Source organism: Globicephala melas, chromosome 18, assembly GCF_963455315.2.
Source record: "Globicephala melas chromosome 18, mGloMel1.2, whole genome shotgun sequence".
NCBI lineage: Eukaryota > Metazoa > Chordata > Mammalia > Artiodactyla > Delphinidae > Globicephala > Globicephala melas.
This window is the reverse complement of record NC_083331.1, coordinates 49,164,769-49,187,426: the sequence shown is the minus strand read 5'-3', so window position 1 is coordinate 49,187,426 and position 22,658 is coordinate 49,164,769. Positions and strand designations below refer to the sequence as shown.

The 22,658-nt window shown below is 37.1% G+C and overlaps 1 protein-coding gene across 5 annotated transcripts in view; it reads left to right on the top strand.

The window, feature by feature from the left end:
• Nucleotides 1–22,658, top strand: part of TBC1D4 (TBC1 domain family member 4) — a 247,335-nt gene that overhangs the window by 56,187 nt on the left and 168,490 nt on the right. The window contains exon 1 of one of the 5 annotated variants that reach the window (XM_060288240.2): nucleotides 4,602–4,676. The exons of the other annotated variants lie outside the window; for them this stretch is intronic. Coding sequence (XP_060144223.1) covers nucleotides 4,653–4,676 — 24 coding nt within the window. The 5' untranslated portion in view covers nucleotides 4,602–4,652. Of the gene's footprint in view, nucleotides 1–4,601; nucleotides 4,677–22,658 lie in introns of those variants that run through there. 5 annotated transcript variants of the gene reach the window in all.

The following is a 22,658-nucleotide window of genomic DNA, read 5'->3' as shown; positions in this document are numbered from 1 at the left end:
CCAGCGAGCAGTGGCCTGTATGCACACTGGCGCCCGCCTGCACCTCACACGAGCAGCGCTCCCCCTGTATAGGGTGTTTGATTACAACTCCAGGAACCAGCTTCAGTTAATTTAAGCCCAGGAAACAGCACGTACAGTAGGGGTGGCCACAGCACAGTCTTGTTAAAATGCCTCAGCTGCCATCAGGATGCTACTGCTTCTTGATACTACCTCTAGTCAAATTGTTATGACGTGTTCTTTCTAGAGTGATAATCAAAACACTGTCTTGGACTCTTGGCATGTTGGAGATATTATGAGTATATTAACAGTTACCGAATGCTTAGGTGCTTGATGGATGGTTATTAGAGCACCTGTTACTTGAAGAGCAGTTACAGTATCACTTTCCGTTTCAGCAGCTGGGCAATCCCAGGAGAAGTCAGGTGGCCGATCAGCCTCCAGTCAAGGGTTGTGGTCTCTTGTCATTGTGTGGACATTATTACTCATGCTCTGCCGAAGTTAGAGAACAGAATAGCAGGGGATGATGTCTCTTGTCAACAGTGAGAAGGTGTCTTGGAGAAGAAATCAGGCAAGGACATACTGAAGCATAATTAGGAGCCTTGCTATAAGCAGTAGGGAGGTGAGAGGTCTGGGGTGGGGGTGAGCCAAGGAGGGTAGTACTGGCTCCAGGGCTGACACAGGGCCCCAAATAAAGAGATGCTCTGCAGGAAGCAATTGCTCTAATTAATTTAATTAAGGTTTTATTTATGGCCATTTGGGGCTGCATTGGGAGCCAGGCAATTTGAGGAAGGTGGTAATGATTCTCTCGGCTTTGGAAAATGACGCTTCAGGCATTTTGGGGGAAGTTCATCTCTGCTTTGCCACATCTTTTTTTCCCCAGCCGCTACCCTCATAGGTTTATGAGTGGTGAAAGGAGAAAATTTAGTCATGCTGGAAGGAAGCAGCATATTAACTCTTCTACCTCCTAAGAGATAGGTTTCTGCTTATCTTCCCCAGAAAGAAAGCAAGACGTAAATATAACACTATTCTCTTTGCTTATTTATTATTTTTGAGGTGATATACGCTTTGGTAGTTATCTTAGGTGTTATATTAAGCTTTAGAACATTGGGCCATTTGCGTTTGTTCCTCTGCTTCAATCTGCTATCCCTAATTGAACTGACTTTTATATTTAAACATTCGTCCATTGGAGAAAAGCAAAAACAATAATGGTATCAGTGTAGGATTTTTAGAGGTGATTTTTGGTTATGTGTTATACAGTGGAAGCATGAAAACCTTGTAGTTGTCAGAGTGTTTAAATTTCCTTGTCACCACCATTGTTATCAGCTCCACCATGGCCATTAGCAAATATTGGTTGAGGCTAATCAAGTGTAAGATTAGCGAGTTAGCGCCCTGGAATAAGAGGTTTCTACAGAAACAGATAAACAGGGATAGTAGCATAATTTTGTGTTAATTATGTCGGAAAGGTCTTTAGAGAATACACATCTGTTGGGCTTCTCCGTATCCCCTGATGTGAGATCAGCAGTTAGTCTCCAGGAATGCAGAAATTTCAGGGCCTGGTTCTAGAGTTTAGAGAAAAATGGCAGATAATTAAGACTTAAGGTTTTCTGTATGTTTATATTCCTTAATGGAATGTGACTCTTAATTTGTCTGAGACTTTTTAAAGTCAATACATCTATCTAGATGTAGCAGTGAAGAACTTGGTGATTAGGAAATTTTAATGATGGTGGTTCTTCTGTCATTCTTAAATTTCTATAAAGAATGAGGCATTTATTGGTTTAATCAAGTTAAAAATTTCTTTAAATGACTTCATGGTGATTTCCAAGTTGCTCAGAAATGTAATCATGCCACTTCAGAAGAACAGCTTGGTAGAGCTACAAAGTTTATAGCACCTAGTACTTTTTTGAAGCTGTAGTATTAAAGAGATTTATAGCTCCTTTATATACGGAAATGGGAGCTCCAGAGCATGTGGTAATTGAAATCCACAGACAGTCCTTCACTTGGAGTCCTTTCTGGAATGCGGTGAGGAACTATTAAACATATATAGTCTTTAAACCTTTTTTCTTTCCTTTTTTTTTTTATAAATTTATTTATTTATTTATGGTTGCGTTGGGTCTTCATTGCTGTGCGCGGGAGCTACTCTTTGTTGTGGTGTGTGGGCTTCTCATTGTAGTGGCTTCTCTTGTTGTGGAGCACAGGCTCTAGGCACACTGGCTTCAGTAGTTGTGGCATGCGGGCTCAGTAGTTGTGGCTCGAGGGCTCTAGAGCACAGGCTCAGTAGTTGTGGCTCACGGGCTTAGTTGCTCCGCTGCATGCGGGATATTCCCGGACCAGGGCTCGAACCCGTGTCCCCTGCATTGGCAGGCGGATTCTTAACCACTGTGCCACCAAGGGAAGTCCCTAAACGTTTTTTCTTTTAAGTTATCATGTACATTTCTTTTAGGCCATTGTGTATTATACATTCTAAGAGGTGTAAAAAAGATTTTAAAAATGCAGTAGTAAACTGATAATGAGCTCCTGATTGCTTTGCTGCTTACTTTTTGTGGTACAGACACTCACTGGCCCCCAAACATACAGCAGAATTTTATTTTATTTATTTATTATTTTTTTGTGTGTGTGTGGTACGTGGGCCTCTCACTGCCACGGCCTCCCCGCCGTGGAGCACAGGCTCTGGACGCGCAGGCCCAGTGGCCACGGCCCACGGGCCCAGCCGCTCCGCGGCACGCAGGATCCCCCCGGGCCGGGGCACGAACCCGCACCCCCCGCATCGGCAGGCGGACTCCCAACCACTGCACCACCAGGGAAGCCCAGAATTTTATTTTATTTTATATTTTGGCCTCACTATGCGGCATGCAGGATCTTAGTTCCTGGACCAGGGATTGAACCTTGGCCCCCAGCAGTGGAAGTGCAGAGTCCTAACAACTGGACCACCGGGGAATTCCCATACAGCAGAGTTTTAGATGCTCTCTTTTGTAAGCTCTAGTGGCTTAAGTAATCAGCATGGTATTGAAGGTGATGATGAAAAATCATGTTGACTGCTCATGGAAACACTCCGAATGGGTGCAGCTTAGCCTCGCACAGCGCTAGTGTCCCGTCTTTAAGACTCTAGTCATCAATGGGGTAATTTTGGTCCAACCGTATACTTCAGTCCTTGTTTCTCTCCTTTTTGATGTCTAACCTGGTTACTCTGAGAACGCCCACACTCCTTAACATGGCTTCACTTCTGCCCCTTCCCCCTGCCCCCCCCCACCACCATCCTGTACTCCAGCTCTGCGTTCCAGCCTCTCAAAACTTCTCACTATTCCTCATGCCCACCTGGCCTTTCACATCTTTATGTTCACACGCTGGTCTTTTTGTTGGGAATATCCTCTTATCCACCATCCTGGTGCTGTGGGGTTCTAATCATCACAAATGCTACTAAAGTCATTTCTGCTGTAAAATCTTTGATGTCAATCCCCAGACCCCAGGTGAAGGTTGCTTCTTCCTCTGTGGCTCCCATACTCCTTTATTATGGAAGTTGTGTCATATTCTTAGTGTTCATTTGCAAGCCTTTCTCTACCACTAGTCTGTAAACTCATTGAAGGTAGAGACAATGCCATTTTTCTGTCTTTAGCATCTGACGTATTGACTAATACGTATTCGGCATTCATTATATGCTTTGTTGAAATGATTTCAACAGAATATATACTTTTGTTGTTGTTTTAGAGTGTTTGTTCTGAGTAGGACTGTGCTATATCCAGGGGTGTAAGAAGTGTGACAGTCGACCTGGGCCTTAGAGGTTTATATTGCTTTTGGAAGAGAAAAGACACGCAGGAAAAATGTTAAATAATTAAAGACAGCGAGTGGTACTACCACTGTTTTAAGAAAAAGAACACGGAGAAAGCATATAGGTCCTCAGTAGAGAACTGGGTAAAAGATGTTATATTTATACAGAAGTGGAGAGGTATGGGGAAGTGGGATGGAGAAAATGCATGTATTTTGGAGGAAAAAAGCAAGAAAAAAGGCAGTGCCAGAGCACAGAGACCACATGGAATTGGGACAACTAGCAAAGTACTTCATCTGAATCTCTTTCCCCCTTCTATGAAGTAGGAATAATATTTGTATCTGCCCTACAGAATTATAAAAAGGAAGTGAGATGTAACAATTCACGTAAAGCATTTAGCATAATACCTGCAACGGAGGAAACGCTCACGTGATAGCAGTCCATTATTATTATTGTTAGTACAGTGTTGTGATTAAATTGGAGTGGCCAGGCATAAAAACACACCTTTATGAGGAACCATAGAAAGCAACGCCAGACAATGTGTGGGAAACCCAGTTAGAGAAATGAAGGCAAGGTAATAGGTCAGAGATCAGATGAAAGTGGGAATGAACAGGTTATCTGGTCAGCGTTGGGGGAAGGGAAAAGCAGAGAAGTGTGAAGAGCAGTTGAGAACTGAACACAAAGAACTACTGAAAAGAAGACGACCTTGAAGCTAAGGCAGTGCTTGCTCCAGGCGGTTTAAAAAAGATCTGCTTCTGGCTGGGACTGGAGCCCATCACTGAGCATGCCCAGCCCGAGAGCCCGCTCCGCTGGTACGAGCAGGTGTCCAGAACGAGTGAGCTAGCTGGTCATTAGAGGGACTTGTGGAAAGCAGGATGTTGCGGTACAGATTGTGATGAGAGATAGGGCAGTGGTGGAGGTAAGTAGGGAGATTGTTGAGGCAAAAGAATGGCTAAAAGCTTTATTGGAAACAGGATCCCAGTTTAAGTTTACATAGGGCTTTCTTTCTACTGCCCTAGGTTTGAAAGGCAAGGTCTTGCAATCCAGAGATGGTGTCTGTCTCCTGGGTCGCTAGGGGAGTGCTCAGTCACTTGTTTGGCCTGTCTCAAAATATTAGACAGCTTCTATGCCCAGTGTTTCAGCTTTAGTAGATTGTTATTTTATTTTATTTTTTTAGGTATGAGCTAAAAAGAGAAAGTCTTAGTTATTATGCTTTTGGAAATGTTCAGGATTTTTGTCATGCAATATAGCCAAAACATTTTGTACCTAAGGTATATACGTTAAATATAGCAGTCTTAGATTACTGTTCTCTGACTTGCATGTTTATAAAAAAAATCACCTGAGGTGCTTGTTAGACAATTTAGATTTCTAGACCTCACCCCAGACCTACCTTATTTCTAGGGAAAACACCTTGGAATTCATGTTTATAAGCATCCCAAGTACTTCTTGTGATCAGGCAACTTGGATAAGTATTGCTTGTGACAAATAAAAGCCTTTTAAATTCCTCTATCCTTGTAGGTCAAGGATTCTAGTTTTTATTACTAAGTCATGGTCTGATTGTACTCTGATTCAGACTTTGAGAAGTCATAAGAAAGGTTTACTGTATTCTCCTTGTTAGACCAGGAGTTCAACCTAGTGGTTCTCAACTGGGGAGGGAAGTGGGTTTTTATCCCCCAGGGGGCATTTGGCAATGTCTGGAGACATTTTTGGTTGTCATACTAGGGCTGTGGGTGTTACAGATACCTACTCAACAGTGAACAGGACCTCCTCCCACAAACAAAGAATTATCTTGTCCAAAATATCAACAGTGCTAAGGTCAAGAAACCCTGGTTAACCCTTAAGATCTGTCGGTATTAATTAACAATCAGTCAATTAACTTAAGTCTTAAGTTGAGGTATATATATCTCATGGGATCACCATCCATATTAAGATGGAGAACATTTCTGCATCAAAGAATATGTCAAGAAAAGTAAAGCCAACCATTTGCTAAACTTTTGAGGTAGGTCCACGTCAAGGCCGTTGCTTTGCAAATGGGTATGTAATGGGAGTGGAGTCTTTTTTCTATTTTTTGACTAAATCACACTTTAAAGAGCCCTTTAAAATGGAGTCGGAATGTAAAAACACTTGTGAATTGGTTTGACTGCCAAGTCATCCTACAGTTTTTCTCATTTTCCTTTATGGCTGTTTCCTCTATACTTGATTTGACAACAGTTTTTTGTTTTAGTGACTTGTCTCAGTCCTTTAAGACACGTTTTTTTTTCATTTAGAACTCATATCTTATCAGTTTACATTGTAATTACTTGAGTATGATTCTAATAGCTGTATAATGAGTACAGAGAGGACTAGGGACAGACACAGTTGACTTATAAGCATAGCATTCAACTAGGGGGACAGAAAACTTTCCGCATGGAGGGTGGGCCCTAAATACTAGTTGACTGGGGGCTCTGGGCACACAGGACATGCATGTTTTACAGAGGCACTGAGAGCCAGGGTTCATTCATTAACTTATGTACGGGAAGGTTGATTAAGAAAGCTCTTTCAGTTTTCAGTGAGCCAGTGTAATTTGAAAGACAGGATAGGAGGGAGGGAACACCAGATATTTTGATCTTCTTGATTAGTTACATAGAAACAGCCTTTACTTTCTCTAACTTCTCTAAATTAGACACTTAAAACTTAAATTTGGATTCCTCACCAATTCATATTTTCTGAAAAGAATCAGAAGTAGATAAAAAAGTAGCCATATATTTAATTAGGGAAAACAGGTGTTCATGTTTGCATTTTTTAGAGAGTACTTAATTTTCAAATTTGAAGTAACAGTTTGGGAATAGATAGAGGAATCTGACAGATGTAAAAGGTTATATTTGAGCACGTTTCCAATGTAATTATGTAAAGTACTTTGCAGATCATAATATATCTTTTAAAGGTGTGTACCTTTAGGTCAAATCATTGTAAACCCTGGGAAAAAGGACTGGGGACTTGCAGGCTCTTGTCAGGTCTTGTCTGAATCTGGCGTCAGCCTTGTACTAACATGCCAGATACCACCCCATAAATTCTGTTGAAAAGCAGTCTGCCAGTTTGAAGCTGTCTATTGCTTAATAAAGTCTAGCAGCTTCTATGTTTTCTTTAGAAGCTGAATAAATATAGCAGGATAAAATCTGTTTAATTTTGGAAGTGATAGTATCATTTACTTAAAATCTTGGAGTTAAAAGTTGGAAGCAATTTTTGCATGACACTTTAATTTCACATGAACAATATTTTTATATACTGTAGGAGAAGTCATAAAAATTTAAGGTGGAACATCTGTGCTAACATTTGTATCAATTTAAAAAAAACTAGAAAGAACTTTATTAAATAATATGAGTAGATTAAGCTACATTTTGGAATGGTGGATTATATACTTTAAAAAATCACAATTGAGATTTATTTTATGATGCATTTTTAGAAATAATTGTATTTCACAAAACATTCCTTTCGTTTTCATTTTTGCATTATTTATTGCTGGCGATTCCAGAATCCCCATGTGATTTTTTTCTTGTTCACATCATTAAATGAGCATCTTTTAAAACAGAAAATGTTTCTTCTCCCTAGTAGAAGCATATACATTACTATACTTATAATTAATATAGTTTCAAGAAAAATAACTTGGTTTAAATACGTCTGAGTGAAACTCAATTATTTGGCAGTATTTGGGAGGGAAAATGTGAATTGGTGAAAAATCCAAATTTGAGTTTTAATTGTATAATTGAATTATTGTGTTGAAAATAAAGGCTATGATATATGAAATGTTTTGTTTATTAGATATCCTTAGGGAATTTGGATTTGAAGAGCCAAGAAGATCTTGTAGCCAGCTTAACTCTAAGTATGCATCTCAATGCTTAAAGATATTTGGAAACAAAAAACAGTCTACCTAAAAATTTTATTTATACTATTCATAAAGCAATGTAATTCAGATTTAATTAGAAATCGGAAGTCATTTACTGTGGCTAATTTGTGCCAGGTACATTGGAGATACGAAGAATAAAACTTGTGCAAGCTGATAAGAGTTTTAATGCACTTGAAAATAATTTTCCTGAAAATTTGCTTTTTTTTTGTAGAGAAGATTGCAATTTACTAATGCTAATATTTTCATAATTGTCATTTTATGGGTTCATTAAACCTGTATTTATTGAGCTGCTACTTTACATCATAGTGGCTGCAGTTGCCATTCATTTCTTGTGCTTTGTTTCCCTTGTTTTTCTTCATTATTTTGTGCTGTCAGAATTGCTGTCTTTCCTCTAGAGGTGTACTTCATTTAATGTAATAGCAACATTCCCGAGACTATGCATGTATCACATTTTAATATTGCCCCTGCCTTTACTTTACAATTTCAGAAATAATTGTCAAGCCCTTTAGTGCTAGGCTTTTTGATAGCACCTTTGATATTTCTTTAATTTTTAACAGATACATCATATTACATTCCTGCCCCCTCCCCCACCAGGAAATTGCAAAGAGAAAGGGTAAAATTGTTAACTTTACCTTCTTCTGATATGTCTTCAGTACTCTGATTTACATCCTGGAACATCAGTATGTGACAATACACAGAGTATTGCCAACCAGGGAAGCTCACCCAAAACCTCAGCGTCCAGTTTTCCTTGAGTCTTCACTACATAGGCATGATGATTGACTCACTGGGCATGTAATTGAAGTCAGTCTCCAGCCCCCTCCCCTCTCAGGTTATCACAAAGCCCCACCCTCTAATTATATGGTTGGTCCTTCTGGTGAGTCTTCTTGCAGCATAAACTCTCTAAGGGGTTTACCACAAGTCACCTTGGAAGCATGCATGTCCTAAGCATCAAGTATGGTCTTAAGGGCCCACTGTGAATAACAAGGATACTCCTGTTACATGAGAAATTCCAAGGGTTTAGAAGCCAGCGAAATTCTTATTATAGACCCTTCTATTCCCCATGAAGGTATAGTATGGCTTATTTTATTAGGTGTATGCAAAACTGAATTATGTTATCATTTTTTTAACATTTCTAGAACTTTACTCTGCCATTAGTTATGTGGCCTTGAATAAATTACTTAACTTGTTTGAAGCTCAGTTTTCTTGTCTGTGTTATGGAGGTAATAGAACCTACTTATTAGAGAAAAAGCAAAATGCCTTACAGCGTGTCTACAAATAAAACATAACTCTATAAAATAATAACCATTATTATGTGCACATTTTTACTATAATCAAATGCAATAATTAAGAATCAGTAGATAATTTTTTTCTGCTACTTATAAGCATACAGCTAGGACTGTCCTTGTCCAACTTTTTTCCTATTTGTAACGTATATATTAAGTCTATATTATTATATATTGTACATATTATATTAAATATATAAATATACTAATACTTAATACAAAATGTTATTTATATTATAATTTAGTATATATTTTTAATACATAAAAATATAAAACAAAAATGTTAGTAAACATATGAATATATTAAATATAAATATAATATATAATGTACATATAAAGTGTATATTATATATGTCTAATATATATTGAAAGGAGTGTTTAGCCGAGAAACTGATAATATGAATGTTTTGACATTTGGCCATTTCTTGTCAAGCAAATCAATTAATGATTGGTGTTTTAAACTGTTCTACTTGAATAAACTTTATATATATATATCTTTTCATTTATTTTTTATTTTTTACATCTTTATTGGCGTATAATTGCTTTACAATGGTGTGTTGGTTTCTGCTTTATAACAATGTGAATCAGCTATACATATACATTTGTTCCCATATCTCTTCCCTCTTGCGTCTCCCTCCCTCCCACCCTCCCAATCCCACCCCTCCAGGCGGTCACAAAGCACCGAGTATTTTTAGATGACATCTGTAAATTAATTCTTTTCTTTTTTTTTTTGCGGTACACGGGCCTCTCACTGTTGTGGCCTCTCCCGTTGCGGAGCACAGGCTGCGGACGCGCAGGCTCAGTGGCCATGGCTCACGGGCCCAGCCGCCGCGGCATGTGGGACCTTCCCGGACCAGGGCACGAACCCGTGTCCCCTGCATCGGCAGGCGGACTCTCAACCACTGCGCCACCAGGGAAGCTCTGTAAATTAATTCTTAAATACAGGATGTAATTTTAAATAAGTGAATCTCTTTTATACCATATTTTGACCAGTTTTTTGTAGCTTTCCTCCTGACTGCTTTTATTACACCAGCTACTTGAGATTTGACTGTATTTTTGTTTTTTAATTGCTTGCATTAGTATGCACCTGTTTGCATTTAAACTTTTTTCCAGATAAACTCACTATTTATTACAGGTGTTTTATAATCAGTTTATAATGTCTGGAGTTACTCAGTATATGCTATTGTCTGCCCAGAAATGGGAAATTGGATTAACTTTTTTTTTTTTTTTTTTGCCGTACGCTGGCCTCTCACTGTTGTGGCCTCTCCCGTTGCGGAGCACAGGCTCGGGACGCGCAGGCTCAGCGGCCATGGCTCACGGGCCCAGCCGTTCTGCGGCATGTGGGATCTTCCCGGACCGGGGCACGAACCCGTGTCCCCTGCATCGGCAGGCGGACTCTCAACCACTGTGCCACCAGGGAAGCCCTGGATTAAGTTTTGTACTTCCTCCATAGAAGGTAAAGATATGACATTTGGAGTTTATGACCCAAAAATCCAAATTAATATATGAAAGCTCCACGTGTTCAGAAGCTATGAACATATGATATGAGCATGTCTTTATAAAACTGTGAGCATACCTTTCTAGAACTTGTCACATTGGCTGGCAAAGCTGAATTAAAACACCAATTTAAAAATGAGAAAGTATCCTTTGAAACCTTTATTAACTGTAGCAGTAAAAACAATAAAAATGAGTAAGTAGTTTATAGAAAAATCATCTTTGTTTCATAGTTTTCTGGGAAACTGTCAATTATTATGATTAAATATTAATCGACATTCCATTGCCTAACTGTTCCATAAAAGTTGTTACAAATTGCCACAAGCAATTTTCACCAGAGAAACTGGTAGAGATTAAACTGTACCTTAAAACACTTCAATCCCTCATATGTGGGTGAAGTGGAGGAGTGAAGTAATTATCTGGATCACAGGAGGTAAGATAACATTTTAGTTGTGGTTTTCTAGAAGTGTCAAATGAAAGTCTTTTTTCTGCTCGTAAAGTGTCTGCTTCCAGCTTTCTCTGTGGCCTGTGGTTGTAAGCTGAGGAAGACCACCAGGGATGTAGTGTCTGGAGGTCTTAGACCCCTCACAAACTCTCTTCAACCAGAGCAGCTGGTTTTATTTGATTTTTATATACTGGGATTCTGTTAAAAATGATCCTTTGAAAAAAAGAATTCTCTTGAGTCCAAAAATCAGGCTTGTTCAGAAATTGCTGGCCCAAGAGAATGTTTAAGGATTTTTAACGTAATCTGAGCAGTTGAAAACGATACTAGAACATAAAGGAGTAGAAGGAAGGGAGAAGCAATACAGATGGCAGAGGACAGATTAGTTTTCTGTCCACACACCACAGTGAGGATGGGAAGAATGTAATATGATTATTTGGCTGCTAACCATATGCTACTTGCTGGGATTATGCTGTACTCTTTTCTTACTGAGGTAAACTTTATAGAAAATAAAGGGAACTATTTTAAATAGAATGCATAATTCAGTAGCATTTAGTACATTCACAGTGTGGTGTAGCCATCACCTCTGCCTATCTCTAAAACATTTTCATCACTATGTTGTATTATACTTTAAAACTTTATTTACCAAATTTATACTGGGCTTCTTTCTCAAAAGGGCTAGGAAATGGTGTCTAATACAGACTATTAATAAAATAGAAATGGAAGATCAGAACCAAGGAAAGGAGAAGGAGGCTAGTATGTAATTTATAAATGTTAATGTTTTTATTCAATGTCAGGGTTGATTCTTAGGCTTCCCAGCAGCAGAACAATAAGGTACATCTGATAAGAGAAGAATACCAGCTCCTCAGCGGAAACGGTTTTTCTTAACACTCAGTTCTAAATGAAATTTGTCATTTGGGACTTGATGTGACATCGAGTGACTGGAGTTTTGTAGTGGATACTGAAGCATTTTAAATATGACTCTTTGTGAAATAATCTTCAGTAAAAGCTAAGGGCACACTCTTATTCTGTGAGGTGATGATAGAAATTTTAGGTATACCAGAATCACACATATTTGACTTCTACTTCTTTGATCTCCAAATAGTCCAGATACTTTTTTTTGACTAGAAAAAGGCAGAATGTGAGGTTGGCAGGAAGCCTTAAGAAGATCTCTGTCAGCAGGTCCAGAGGGGATGGGAGCCTGGTTGGACCAGGGGTATGTTTTAAGTGTAATAGTGAAATATAGTTTCAAGGCTGAAGTCTTTTTTATATGTTTATGTGGTGAGGTGTATATAGATGATATAAAGTATAAACCTCACTGTGCACAAAGATACACAACTACTGCACATGGTTACAGAGGTTACTTGTTTCAGCCAGTGGATGGTGTGTGGCAAACCTAGAAGTAATTGGGGGATATTTACAGGCAAAAATTTCCTTATTTATGTTTGGTAAATTTAAATTTATTACCAACAATGTAAGTATGAAAAGGTTAGAGTAGATTTTATTGGTTCTATACACACCTATTTTAAGTTGATTTCCCTAAAGTTTTGCTAGTTTACAATGCAACTAGCGGTTTAAGAGAATTCCAGTTTCATTGCATATTTGTAAGCACTAGGTATAATCATTAACACTTTTTTCTAATATAATAAAATGCTTAATTTTTTTAGAAGAGAAAACTGAAGGCTATGGTAATATAGTGACATCAGACTATAAGCTGATGGGCATGGTCTATATATTTTTTACTCTAAACTTGATTTCAAAAAATTAAGTATTCCCTTCGTGTAAATTCACCAATTTTAACATTTTGGGACATTTGTATTATCTCCTTTATTAAATGCTGAACCATTTGAAAGTAAGTTGTAGTCATGATATGTCAGCATGTTTCTTTCAAAAATAAGGACATTTTCAGCCATTTCACAACCACCCTATTGTTATTACAGCCAAGACATTTAACATTGAAACAGTTAAGTTATCTATATACAGTCTATATTCAAATTTTTTTCAGCTTTCCCAGAAATGTCCTTTATTGCTTTTCTCCAATCCAAGATTCAATTAAGGAACATGCCTTGCATTTGGTTGTCATGACTTTTTAGTCTTCTTTAATCTAGAAAAGCCCCTACTGCCTTTTATCTTTCATAATATTGATAGTTTTGAAGAGTGCAGGCCAGTTTTTTTTTATAGAATGCCCCCCGTTTGGTTTTGTCTGATTGTATTTCCTGTTAGAGTGAGGTTAAACATAATGACAAGAATGTTGAATAAGTGAGATTGTGTTCTTTCCATTTCATCGCACCAGTAGACACTTAAAATGTCGTTTGTTCTGTTTTTGGTGATGCTGCATTTGATAACTAGGTTAAGGTGGTATTGCCAGATCTTTCCATCTACAGGTAAATGTTTTCCTTTGCAATTAATAAAGAAGCTATGGGACGTTATTTTGAGACTATGTGACTCTCCTCTACAGAGACTATTTTAATCGTTGTATTCCCACTACCTAGTACAGGGCCTGGCATGGAGTAAATGCATAATAAAAGTTTATTGAGTGAATAAATGAATGACCTGGGATACAGGCCTCTTTCTTTCGTCAGATGCAATGTTACATTGAATTTATGCGAAAATTTATTTCTTATCTTTTATTTTTTTTCAGCTTTATTGAGGTATAATTGACAAAATTGTCTATATTCAAAGTTCACAATGTGATGATTTAATGTATGTACACATTGTGAAATGAATACCTCAATCAATTTAATTAACACATCCATAACCTTAAATAGTTACTTTGTGTGTGTGTGTCTATTCAGGTACTCTGCCATTTTAAAATCAAATGATTTGTTTCTTTGCTATTGAGTTGTATCAGTTTTTTGTATACTTGAGATATTAACCCCCATCAGATATATGGTTTGCAAATATTTTCTCTCACTCTATAGATTGCATATTCATTTTGTTGATTTTTCACTTTCCGTTTTAGTTTGATATAGTTCCACTCGTTTGTTTTTGCTTTTGTTACCTGTGATTTTGTTGTTATATCCAAAAAAATTGTTGCCAAAGCCAATGTCAAGGAGTTTTCCTCTGTTTTCTTCTAGGAGTTTTACAGTTTTGGGTTTCATATTTAAGTCTTTAATTTATTTTGAGTTAATTTATGTGGGTGATGTAAGGTAGAAGTTCAGTTTCATTCTCTTGTATATGGATATCCAGTTTCCCAGTACCGCTTATTGAAGAGACTGTCCTTTTTCCATTGTATGTTTTTGGTGCTCTTGTCAGAGATTAGTTGACCATATATGTGTGGGTTTATTTCTGGGCTCTGTTCTGTTCCATTGGTCTATGTGTCTGTTTTTATTCTGGTATCATACTGTTTTGATTAATATTGCTTTGTAATATAGTTTGAAATCTGGAAGCATAATGCCTCCAGCTTTGTTCTTCTTTCTCAAGATTGCACTGGCTATTTGGGGTCTTTTGTGGTTTCATACAAATTTTAGGATTTTTTTTTCTTTTTTTTGTGAAAAATGCCATTGGAAACTTGACAGGGGTTGCACTGAATCTGTAGATTTCTTTGGATAGTATGCACAGTTTAACAATATTAATTCTCCCAATCCAAGAATGTGTTAATATCTTTCCATTTATTTATGCCCTCTTCAATTTCTTTCATCAGTGTCTTATAGTTTTTATTGTACAGGTCTTTTACCTCTTTGGTTGAATTTATTCCTAAGTATGTTTTCTGATGCAGGTGTAAATGAGATTTCTTTCTTAATTTCCAGATAGTTTGTTGTTAGTATATGTAAATGCAACTGATTTTATTTCCTGAAACTTTACTGAATTCATTTATTAGTTTGGTTTCTTAGCCTTTAAAAAGCAGTTTATACTTTATATTGAACATATTAATTAAAATAAGTATTTTATTTACAGCTAAATAGATGAAGTGCTAAAATGTAAACCATAAAGCATGTGAAATGAGTAGACTTTTTGCAGAAGAAAAGAGTGTTTTGGTAATGAGAAAATAAAGTAATATAAACAGGCACTTTTCTCCAGTAGATCTAAAACACTTCCCCAGGTCATGATTAGTAACTAATAAACTTTATCAAACTACCTCACCTTAAAAACAAACTAAATCAGTCTTCTAAAATAACAGATATGTGAACTTTTGTACAAGTTGCTCCAGTTATGACTTCTAAAATGTGAAAATGACACTCATATCACGCTTATTAAATTCTTACCTTTGATAAGAATTCTGCATATGCATTTGTACATTTGAACTAAATACATATAATTATCTATACTATCTGATTATAATTAGACACCAATTCATTGATATGTAGTATTAACACATATAATATTAACATATATATTTATGTCAAAAATAATTTGTAGTTCTTTTAATTTTTTAACATCTTTATTAGAGTATAATTGTTTTACAATGGTGTGTCAGTTTCTGCTTTATAACAAAGTGAATCAGTTATACATATACATATGTCCCCATATCTATTCCCTTTTGCATCTCCCTCCCTCCCACAATCCCTAACCCACCCCTCTAGATGGTCAAAAAGCACCGAGCTGATCTCCCTGTGCTATGTGGCTGCTTCCCACTAGCTATCTATTTTACGTTTGGTAATGTATATATGTCCATGCCACTCTCTCACTTTGTCCCAGCTTACCCTTCTCCATCACCGTATCCTCAAGTCCATTCTCTAGTAGGTTTGCATCTTTATTCCCATCTTGCCCCTAGGTTCTTCTGACCATTTTCTTTTTTTTTTTCTTTTTCTTTTTTTTTAGATTCCATATATATGTGTTAGCATACGGTATTTGTTTTTCTCTTTCTGACTTACTTCACTTTGTATGACAGTCTCTAGGTCCATCCACCTCACTACAAATAACTCAGTTTCGTTCCTTTTTATGGCTGACTAATATTCCATTGTATATATGTGCCACATATTCTTTACCCATTCATCTGTTGATGGACACTTCAATTGCTTCCATGTCCTGGCTATTGTAAATAGAGCTGCAATGAACATTTTGGTACATGACTCTTTTTGAATTATGGTTTTCTCTGGGTATATGCCCAGTAGTGGGATTGCTGGGTCGTATGGTAGTTCTATTTTTAGTTTTTTAAGGAACCTCCATACTGTTCTCCATAGTGGCTGTATCAATTTACATTCCCACCAACAGTGCAAGAGGGTTTCCTTTTCTCCACACCCTCTCCAGCATTTATTGTTTGTAGATTTTTTGATGATGGCCATTCTGACTGGTGAGAGATGATATCTCATTGTAATTTTGATTTGCATTTCTGTAATGATTACTGATGTTGAGCATTCTTTCATGTGTTTGTTGGCAATCTGTATGTCTTCTTTGGAAAAATGTCTATTTAGGTCTTCTGCCCATTTTTGGATTAGGCTGTTTGTTTTTTTGATATTGAGCTACATGAGCTGCTTGTATGTTTTGGAGATTAATCCTCTGTCAGTTTCTTCATTTGCAAATATTTTCTCCCATTCTGAGGGTTATCTTTTCGTCTTGTTTATGGTTTCCTTTGCTGTGCAAAAGCTTTTAAGTTTCATTAGGTCCCATCTGTTTATTTTTGTTTTTATTTCCATTTCTCTAGGAGGTGGGTCAAAAAGGATCTTGCTGTGATTTATGTCATAGAGTGTTTTGCCTATGTTTTCTTCTAAGAGTTTGATGGTGTCTGGCCTTACATTTAGGTCTTTAATCCATTTTGAGTTCATTTTTGTGTATGGTGTTAGGGGGTGTTCTAATTCCATTTTTTTACATGTTGCTGTCCAGTTTTCCCAGCACCACTTATTGAAGAGGCTGTCTTTTCTCCACTGTATATTCTTGCCTCCTTTATAAAAGATAAGGTGACCATATGTATGTGGGTTTATCTCTGGGCTTTCTATCCTGTTCCATTGATCTGTATTTCTGTTTTTGTGCCAGTACCATACTGTCTTGATTACTGTAGCTTTCTAGTATAGTCTGAAGTCCGGGAGCCTGATTCCTCCAGCTCCGTTTTTCTTTCTCAAGATTGCTTTGGCTATTCGGGGTCTTTTGTGTTTCCATACAAATTGTGAAATTTTTTGTTCTAGTTCTGTGAAAAATGCCAGTGGTAGTTTGGTAGGGATTGCACTGAATCTGTAGATTGCTTTGGATAGTAGAGTCATTTTCACAATATTGATTCTTGCAATCCAAGAACATGGTTTATCTCTCCATCTACTTGTATCATCTTTAATTTCTTTCATCAGTGTCTTATAATTTTCTGCATGCAGTTCTTTTGTCTCCTTAGGTATGTTTATTCCTAGATATTTTATTCTTTTTGTTGCAGTGGTAAATGGAAGTGTTTTCTTAATTTCACTTTCAGATTTTTCATCATTAGTGTATAAGAATGCAAGAGATTTCTGTGCTACTTTACCAAATTCATTGTCTTTTGGTTGGAGCATTTAGTCCATTTACATTTAAGGTAGTTATCGATATGTATGTTCCTATTACCATTTTCTTAATTGTTTTGGGTTTATTATTGTAGGTCTTTTCCTTCTCTTGTGTTTCCTGCCTAGAGAAGTTCCTTTAGCATTTGTTGTAAAGCTGATTTGGTGGTGCTGATTTCTCTTAGCTTTTGTTTGTCTGTAAAACTTTTAATTTCTCCATCAAATCTGAATGAGATTCTTGCTGAGTAGAGTAATCTTGGTTGTAGGTTTTTCTCTTTCATCACTTTAAATATGTCCTGCCACCCCCTTCTGGCTTGCAGATAATTTGTAGTTTTAACATAGTCCTTTGAGACTAAATAGCTGGTGATATAGTGGTGTCCTGACATTGTGATGATTCTAGGTAAACCAATTCTGATACATTTCACGTAGTTTTGTTTGAATACACAAACTATATAAATTGAATGTTGCGTTAGTCAGGTGTCGGTGCAGGGAACAGATACCACTCTAGTTTTTCCAATCGGAATTAAAAATAAAGACAAGATCTACTATAGGAAATTACAAAATTGTAGAAAGAGCTAAAGAGTAGAAATTAGGGGCTGGCACCAGATGTTTGCATTTGTTGTCTTACCACTGAGGCTGTGAGCAAGAGTTCTGGAAAATTCTGAGCAGGAAGGGAAGGAAGGAACTTGTACCTCCATGTCCCGAGAGGGGAGGGTCCCAGGTGTGGACCAGAGCAGATAGTGTGAGAAGGAGAGGCCTGTGTTTGCCTGTCAGAGACTCAGCCCAGGATGATTGTACCAGGTCCTTCTGCTGTGTGTGTGTGTGTGTGTGTGTGTGTACACCCCAGAGAAAGTTATGTAAGGTCTTCACCCTTAAGGAATTGATTGTTTGGAGGCATGACAATTACATGTAAGAAACAACTTAAGGGACTTCCCTCGTGGTCCAATGGTTAAGACTGTGCCTTCCAATGAAGGGGGCGTGGGTTCGATCCCTGGTTGGGGAACTAAGATTCCACATGCTGTGCAGCCAAAAAAACAAGAAAACCAGAAAAACTTAAGAACAATGACGTAGAAATAGAATTTTAAATCTAGAAGGAATTTTAGAAATAATATACCCGAATCCCCTGTCTTCACATATGAAACAACAATCAGTGAAGTGACTGTCTGAAGTAACTTGCCTGGGCTGAGAACAATTTGAGTATGGAAAAATCTTTCAAAGACCAACCAACTGGTCTTGATATTATAAAGGATCATTTATTTTGACAACAGTTAATATCCATGCAATCAATGTATTGTAGTGTGTTTCTGCAAAAATAGTTACAACAATGAAATCTGATTGTAAAAAGACAACAGAATATGTGTTATTTCTGATTTTTTGAAACTACGAGCTGTTCAGATTATACAAGTATAACCACGGTGCTACTAAATTGGGCACCCTCTAGTGTTCTGGGTTATCTTAAAGTAAAGGCAGTAGTCTTCAATTTAAGTATATTTCATTAATTCTAAGATATCTATGTTCTCTCCATTTTAATATCTCTGCAATCTGGATGTGTCTTACTATCTGTGGCATCTTAGATTTGATTATCGACAATAATTATATTAAGGAGAGCCTACTGAAGTGGTTCTCAAAGCAGCTGTGACTCAGAATTACCGGAAATAACTTTTCAAAAATAAAAGTTTCTAGGCTTTCAGTCAGACTTATTGAATTAGCAGTCATTGAACTAGATTGTAAATATGATAGTAGGATGGCAGCAATACTTGACAACTTTTTATCTGTTCACACTTTCTGGGAAGTAGTGGTAAATTCTATTTAGGCTTGAAAAATTTTGTGTCATCAGTCAACATGCCCTTGTTATGCCTTTTGGTACAAATGAGGAAATAATGTGCCCAAGGTCCATAACTGGTTCATATTCACATGTCCACGAGAAGTCCATTGGGCCAAGTGGAAAAGGAAGTGCTCTGTTCTGCACATTTGAAGATATTAATTATTCAGTAACAACTTGAGCCTTTTCCAGAACAGTGCTATGCAATTTTCTATGTGCTGTATGGGACACAGAGAAGTACAATATACACCTGTAGAGTCTTTCAAATTCTCTAAAGATGTAAAATTGAGAAATAGCATTATCTGTGTGGTTATATTCTTTGATGTATGCATATCAAAGAAATATCAGAAAATTCTAGTTTCAATGTAGTATGAGGAAAAAGCATGGACTTTAGTATTCACAGAACCTTGATGCCAGCACTTAGCTCTTTCATGGGTTAAGTGTCTGTGACCTTGAGCAAGTGGCTTCTTTTTGGGTGTTGTTTGGAAAATAGAGAAGATTGTATCTATTCACAGAGATTTTGTGAGGATTAAATGACATCATGTACAGAAAGGACTTAGAAAATTTCCTTGTTCATAGGAAGCAATCAGTCAATGGTTGTCATTAATATAATTTCCTTCCAATACTGAAATAGAAAGTAAAAACCTGTAAGTCATACTTAATTCACATTATAAGTTAATGTATTAACATAATACGTATACAGAACTTGAAATTAGATCAACCCTAGAACCAGAGACATTTGATTTTATTGATTTTTTCTCCTTTGAGTTGTGTTGTAAGGCTTTAGATGGTTTATAGAAAAGCTGGGGATTACACTATAGCTTTTTGTAAACCCAGGATTCTGTGTGTCATCAAGGTGTTCAATAAAATAAAGACATGAACAAAAATTGATTTCTTATTTACAATGTGAAGTTATTAAACATTTGATGCACTTTTTTCCCTATTCTTTTGCACTGTATTATTCTCTTATCTAAATTGATGATCACAGTATTTTTTTTTTTTTTTACTAAGGAGCACCATTTGATTTATACCACCACATTCTACGTCTCCCTAAATATTGTTATTAGCAACTAAATATTATTTTACTTTCTTGAGCATTTGGGAATGCCTAAAATCTGTTCTCTGTTACTCTAACAGCTACTGCTTTTTTCAGGTGTTTGTTTTTTTCCTAGTTTATCTGCTTATAAAATGCTTTAAGCAAACTTCAAAAGTTACCCCCTTGTCATGTGTCTATGTTCTTCTAATTCCCTCCATCTGGGTTTCAGAGTTGGTGGTGGTCTGAAGCGCTTGGTGAGGCAGGTGAAGACATGTTGTACCTTCAGCCTCACCTTTCCTGGTCTCTGTGATTGCTGATGGCTATGATTCCGAGCAGGGACAGGAGTCCCTGGCGAATACAAAACGGTGCTTTCAGGTATGAGGTAGAAGAAGGAATATCTTTGTTTGGTGACGGACAAAGCCTCCCTGGGGGTTCTGATGAGCATTCTTCCTTTTCCCTTCGTTGAGAATCACTGATGCAGAAAAAAGAAAGAGGAACAAGTCCTTCCGCTGCCTCAGTTGTGATTTCAGCTTTGGAACGGTGGCTGGAAGGCAGAGTTTGACAGGTACTCTGTTGGCCTCTGATAGGGAAACCCAGCTCCCTTGTAATTTGGACACATTATGATGAGAACTTTTCCAACCATTTACTTGATCTTGCGCACACTTGGCCGTGTGTTTTGATTTATATATAATTATGTTTTTGTTTAATGTAATGCTGTCTTTAGTACTTTCAGATGATTCTGACCAAAATACTGAAACACTTTATAAACTCAAATGGAAAGTGCAAACGTCATCTTGTCAAAAACCAGACATCTGACAAATCTAGCCGCCTCTGTGTCTATAATCTAATTTTCATGTTCTTTTAGTAAACTTTAGAAACTGTTTGACAAAACTTGCCTTTTAATTTCTTGATGGTTAAACTCAACAGGGAACAAAGTAGTTACACAGTTATTTGTCAGTGACACACCGTGGCCACTGTATTCTCTTTGCCATCTGCCCACATTTCAACTAAGGGCCTCTAAGCTGAAGTAACTAGTTATCTTACATAAGCCCAGAGGAGCTATGATGAACTTCATAAACTAAGCAGAGCAGTGATTACCCACAGCACTTTATCTGTAACGGTGCTGTTCATCAGGCCGAGTGGTGCTTCTTGTAGCAGAGACCAGAACCCCAGAAAACAGGTCTCAGAGCCAGCAGGATAAGGAGCCTGTGCTGTTTTCTAGTTATTTTTTTTTCTGTCACCTTTCACTATCCTCTCTTCATTTTTTGCCCCCAAATCAGTCATACTTAAAGTTAAATGTTAGTTTTACATTATATTCCAGGACCAAAAATGAGTGATATTACACTTGTCTTCTATTTTGGGGTATTCTAGCATGGCTGTATTTTATTACGGATGCCCATCGAGATCTTCATTATAATAACATTAATTATAACAACCACAGTGATTCCCGTTTATTGACGTTGATTACGTGCTAAATTCTCTACTGAACATTTTATTTAGTTCTAAGATGATTCTGTGGATGCGTTTTATTATGAGCGCTGTTTCACAGACGAAAAAACTGAGGTGTTAAGAGGTTAAACGTGAAATGACATTTGGCAAAAACCAAATACCATTTCCTCTCCTTTGAGACCTGACACTTTTGTTTGGCGGTTACTCAGTATATAATTGAGGAAACGCCGAAAACGTGCGCATAGTGTGTACATTGTGAAGTTTATAGAGTATCCAAGTATTTTCTGAAATCATTATATGAATAGCCCTAAAATGGAAATTCTGACTAATAATTATCAGCTACATTTAGCTCAGTTCTCTTCGACACGTTGATTGTGCTAAAATACCGAGTATAGCTACCCTGCACCCTTAGATACAAGAGGTGCAAGAGATACAAGACAGTCTCGTTTGTCTTCTTATGGGTGGAACAGACACATAAACTGTAACACAGACCAGATTGTGATGGTTGGTTGCTGTAATTTAGGGGGGAAATTGCAGTGGGAGCAGAGAGAATATGATGATCGATTTTTACTGTCAGGATTGGGGAAAGCTGTAGAGTTGTCACTCTGTCTCTGGATTTAACTGATCTTGTTGAAACTTGCAATTTTAAATTAGTTCAAATTGCCATGACTACATAATGTTCCAACAAAGTCGATGTTGAATGCTGGCTGTGCACTGTGGTACATAGACCTTACTGAGTTACGGCAAAGAAGAATACTTTTAGGGTGCCTGTGTGTCGGGGAGCTATTTGAATTTTTTGTGAGAATGCAGTTACCTCCGTTTTTATTTTTGAAATTGATTAGATTGCATTTTTGAAAAGTATGCACATAATTGTTTCTCCATATTAATTTGTGGTTTCTTGTGGCATGAATTTGGTGCCTACTCTTTTTTTTTTTCCCAACATCTTTATTGAGTATAATTGCTTTACAATGTTGTGTTAGTTTCTGCTGTATAACAAAGTGAATCAGTTATATGTATAAAAATATCCCCATTGGTGCCTACTTCTGAAAATATGGTTTCTAGATGAGTACCCAAAGTAGAGATAGCTGCTTTCA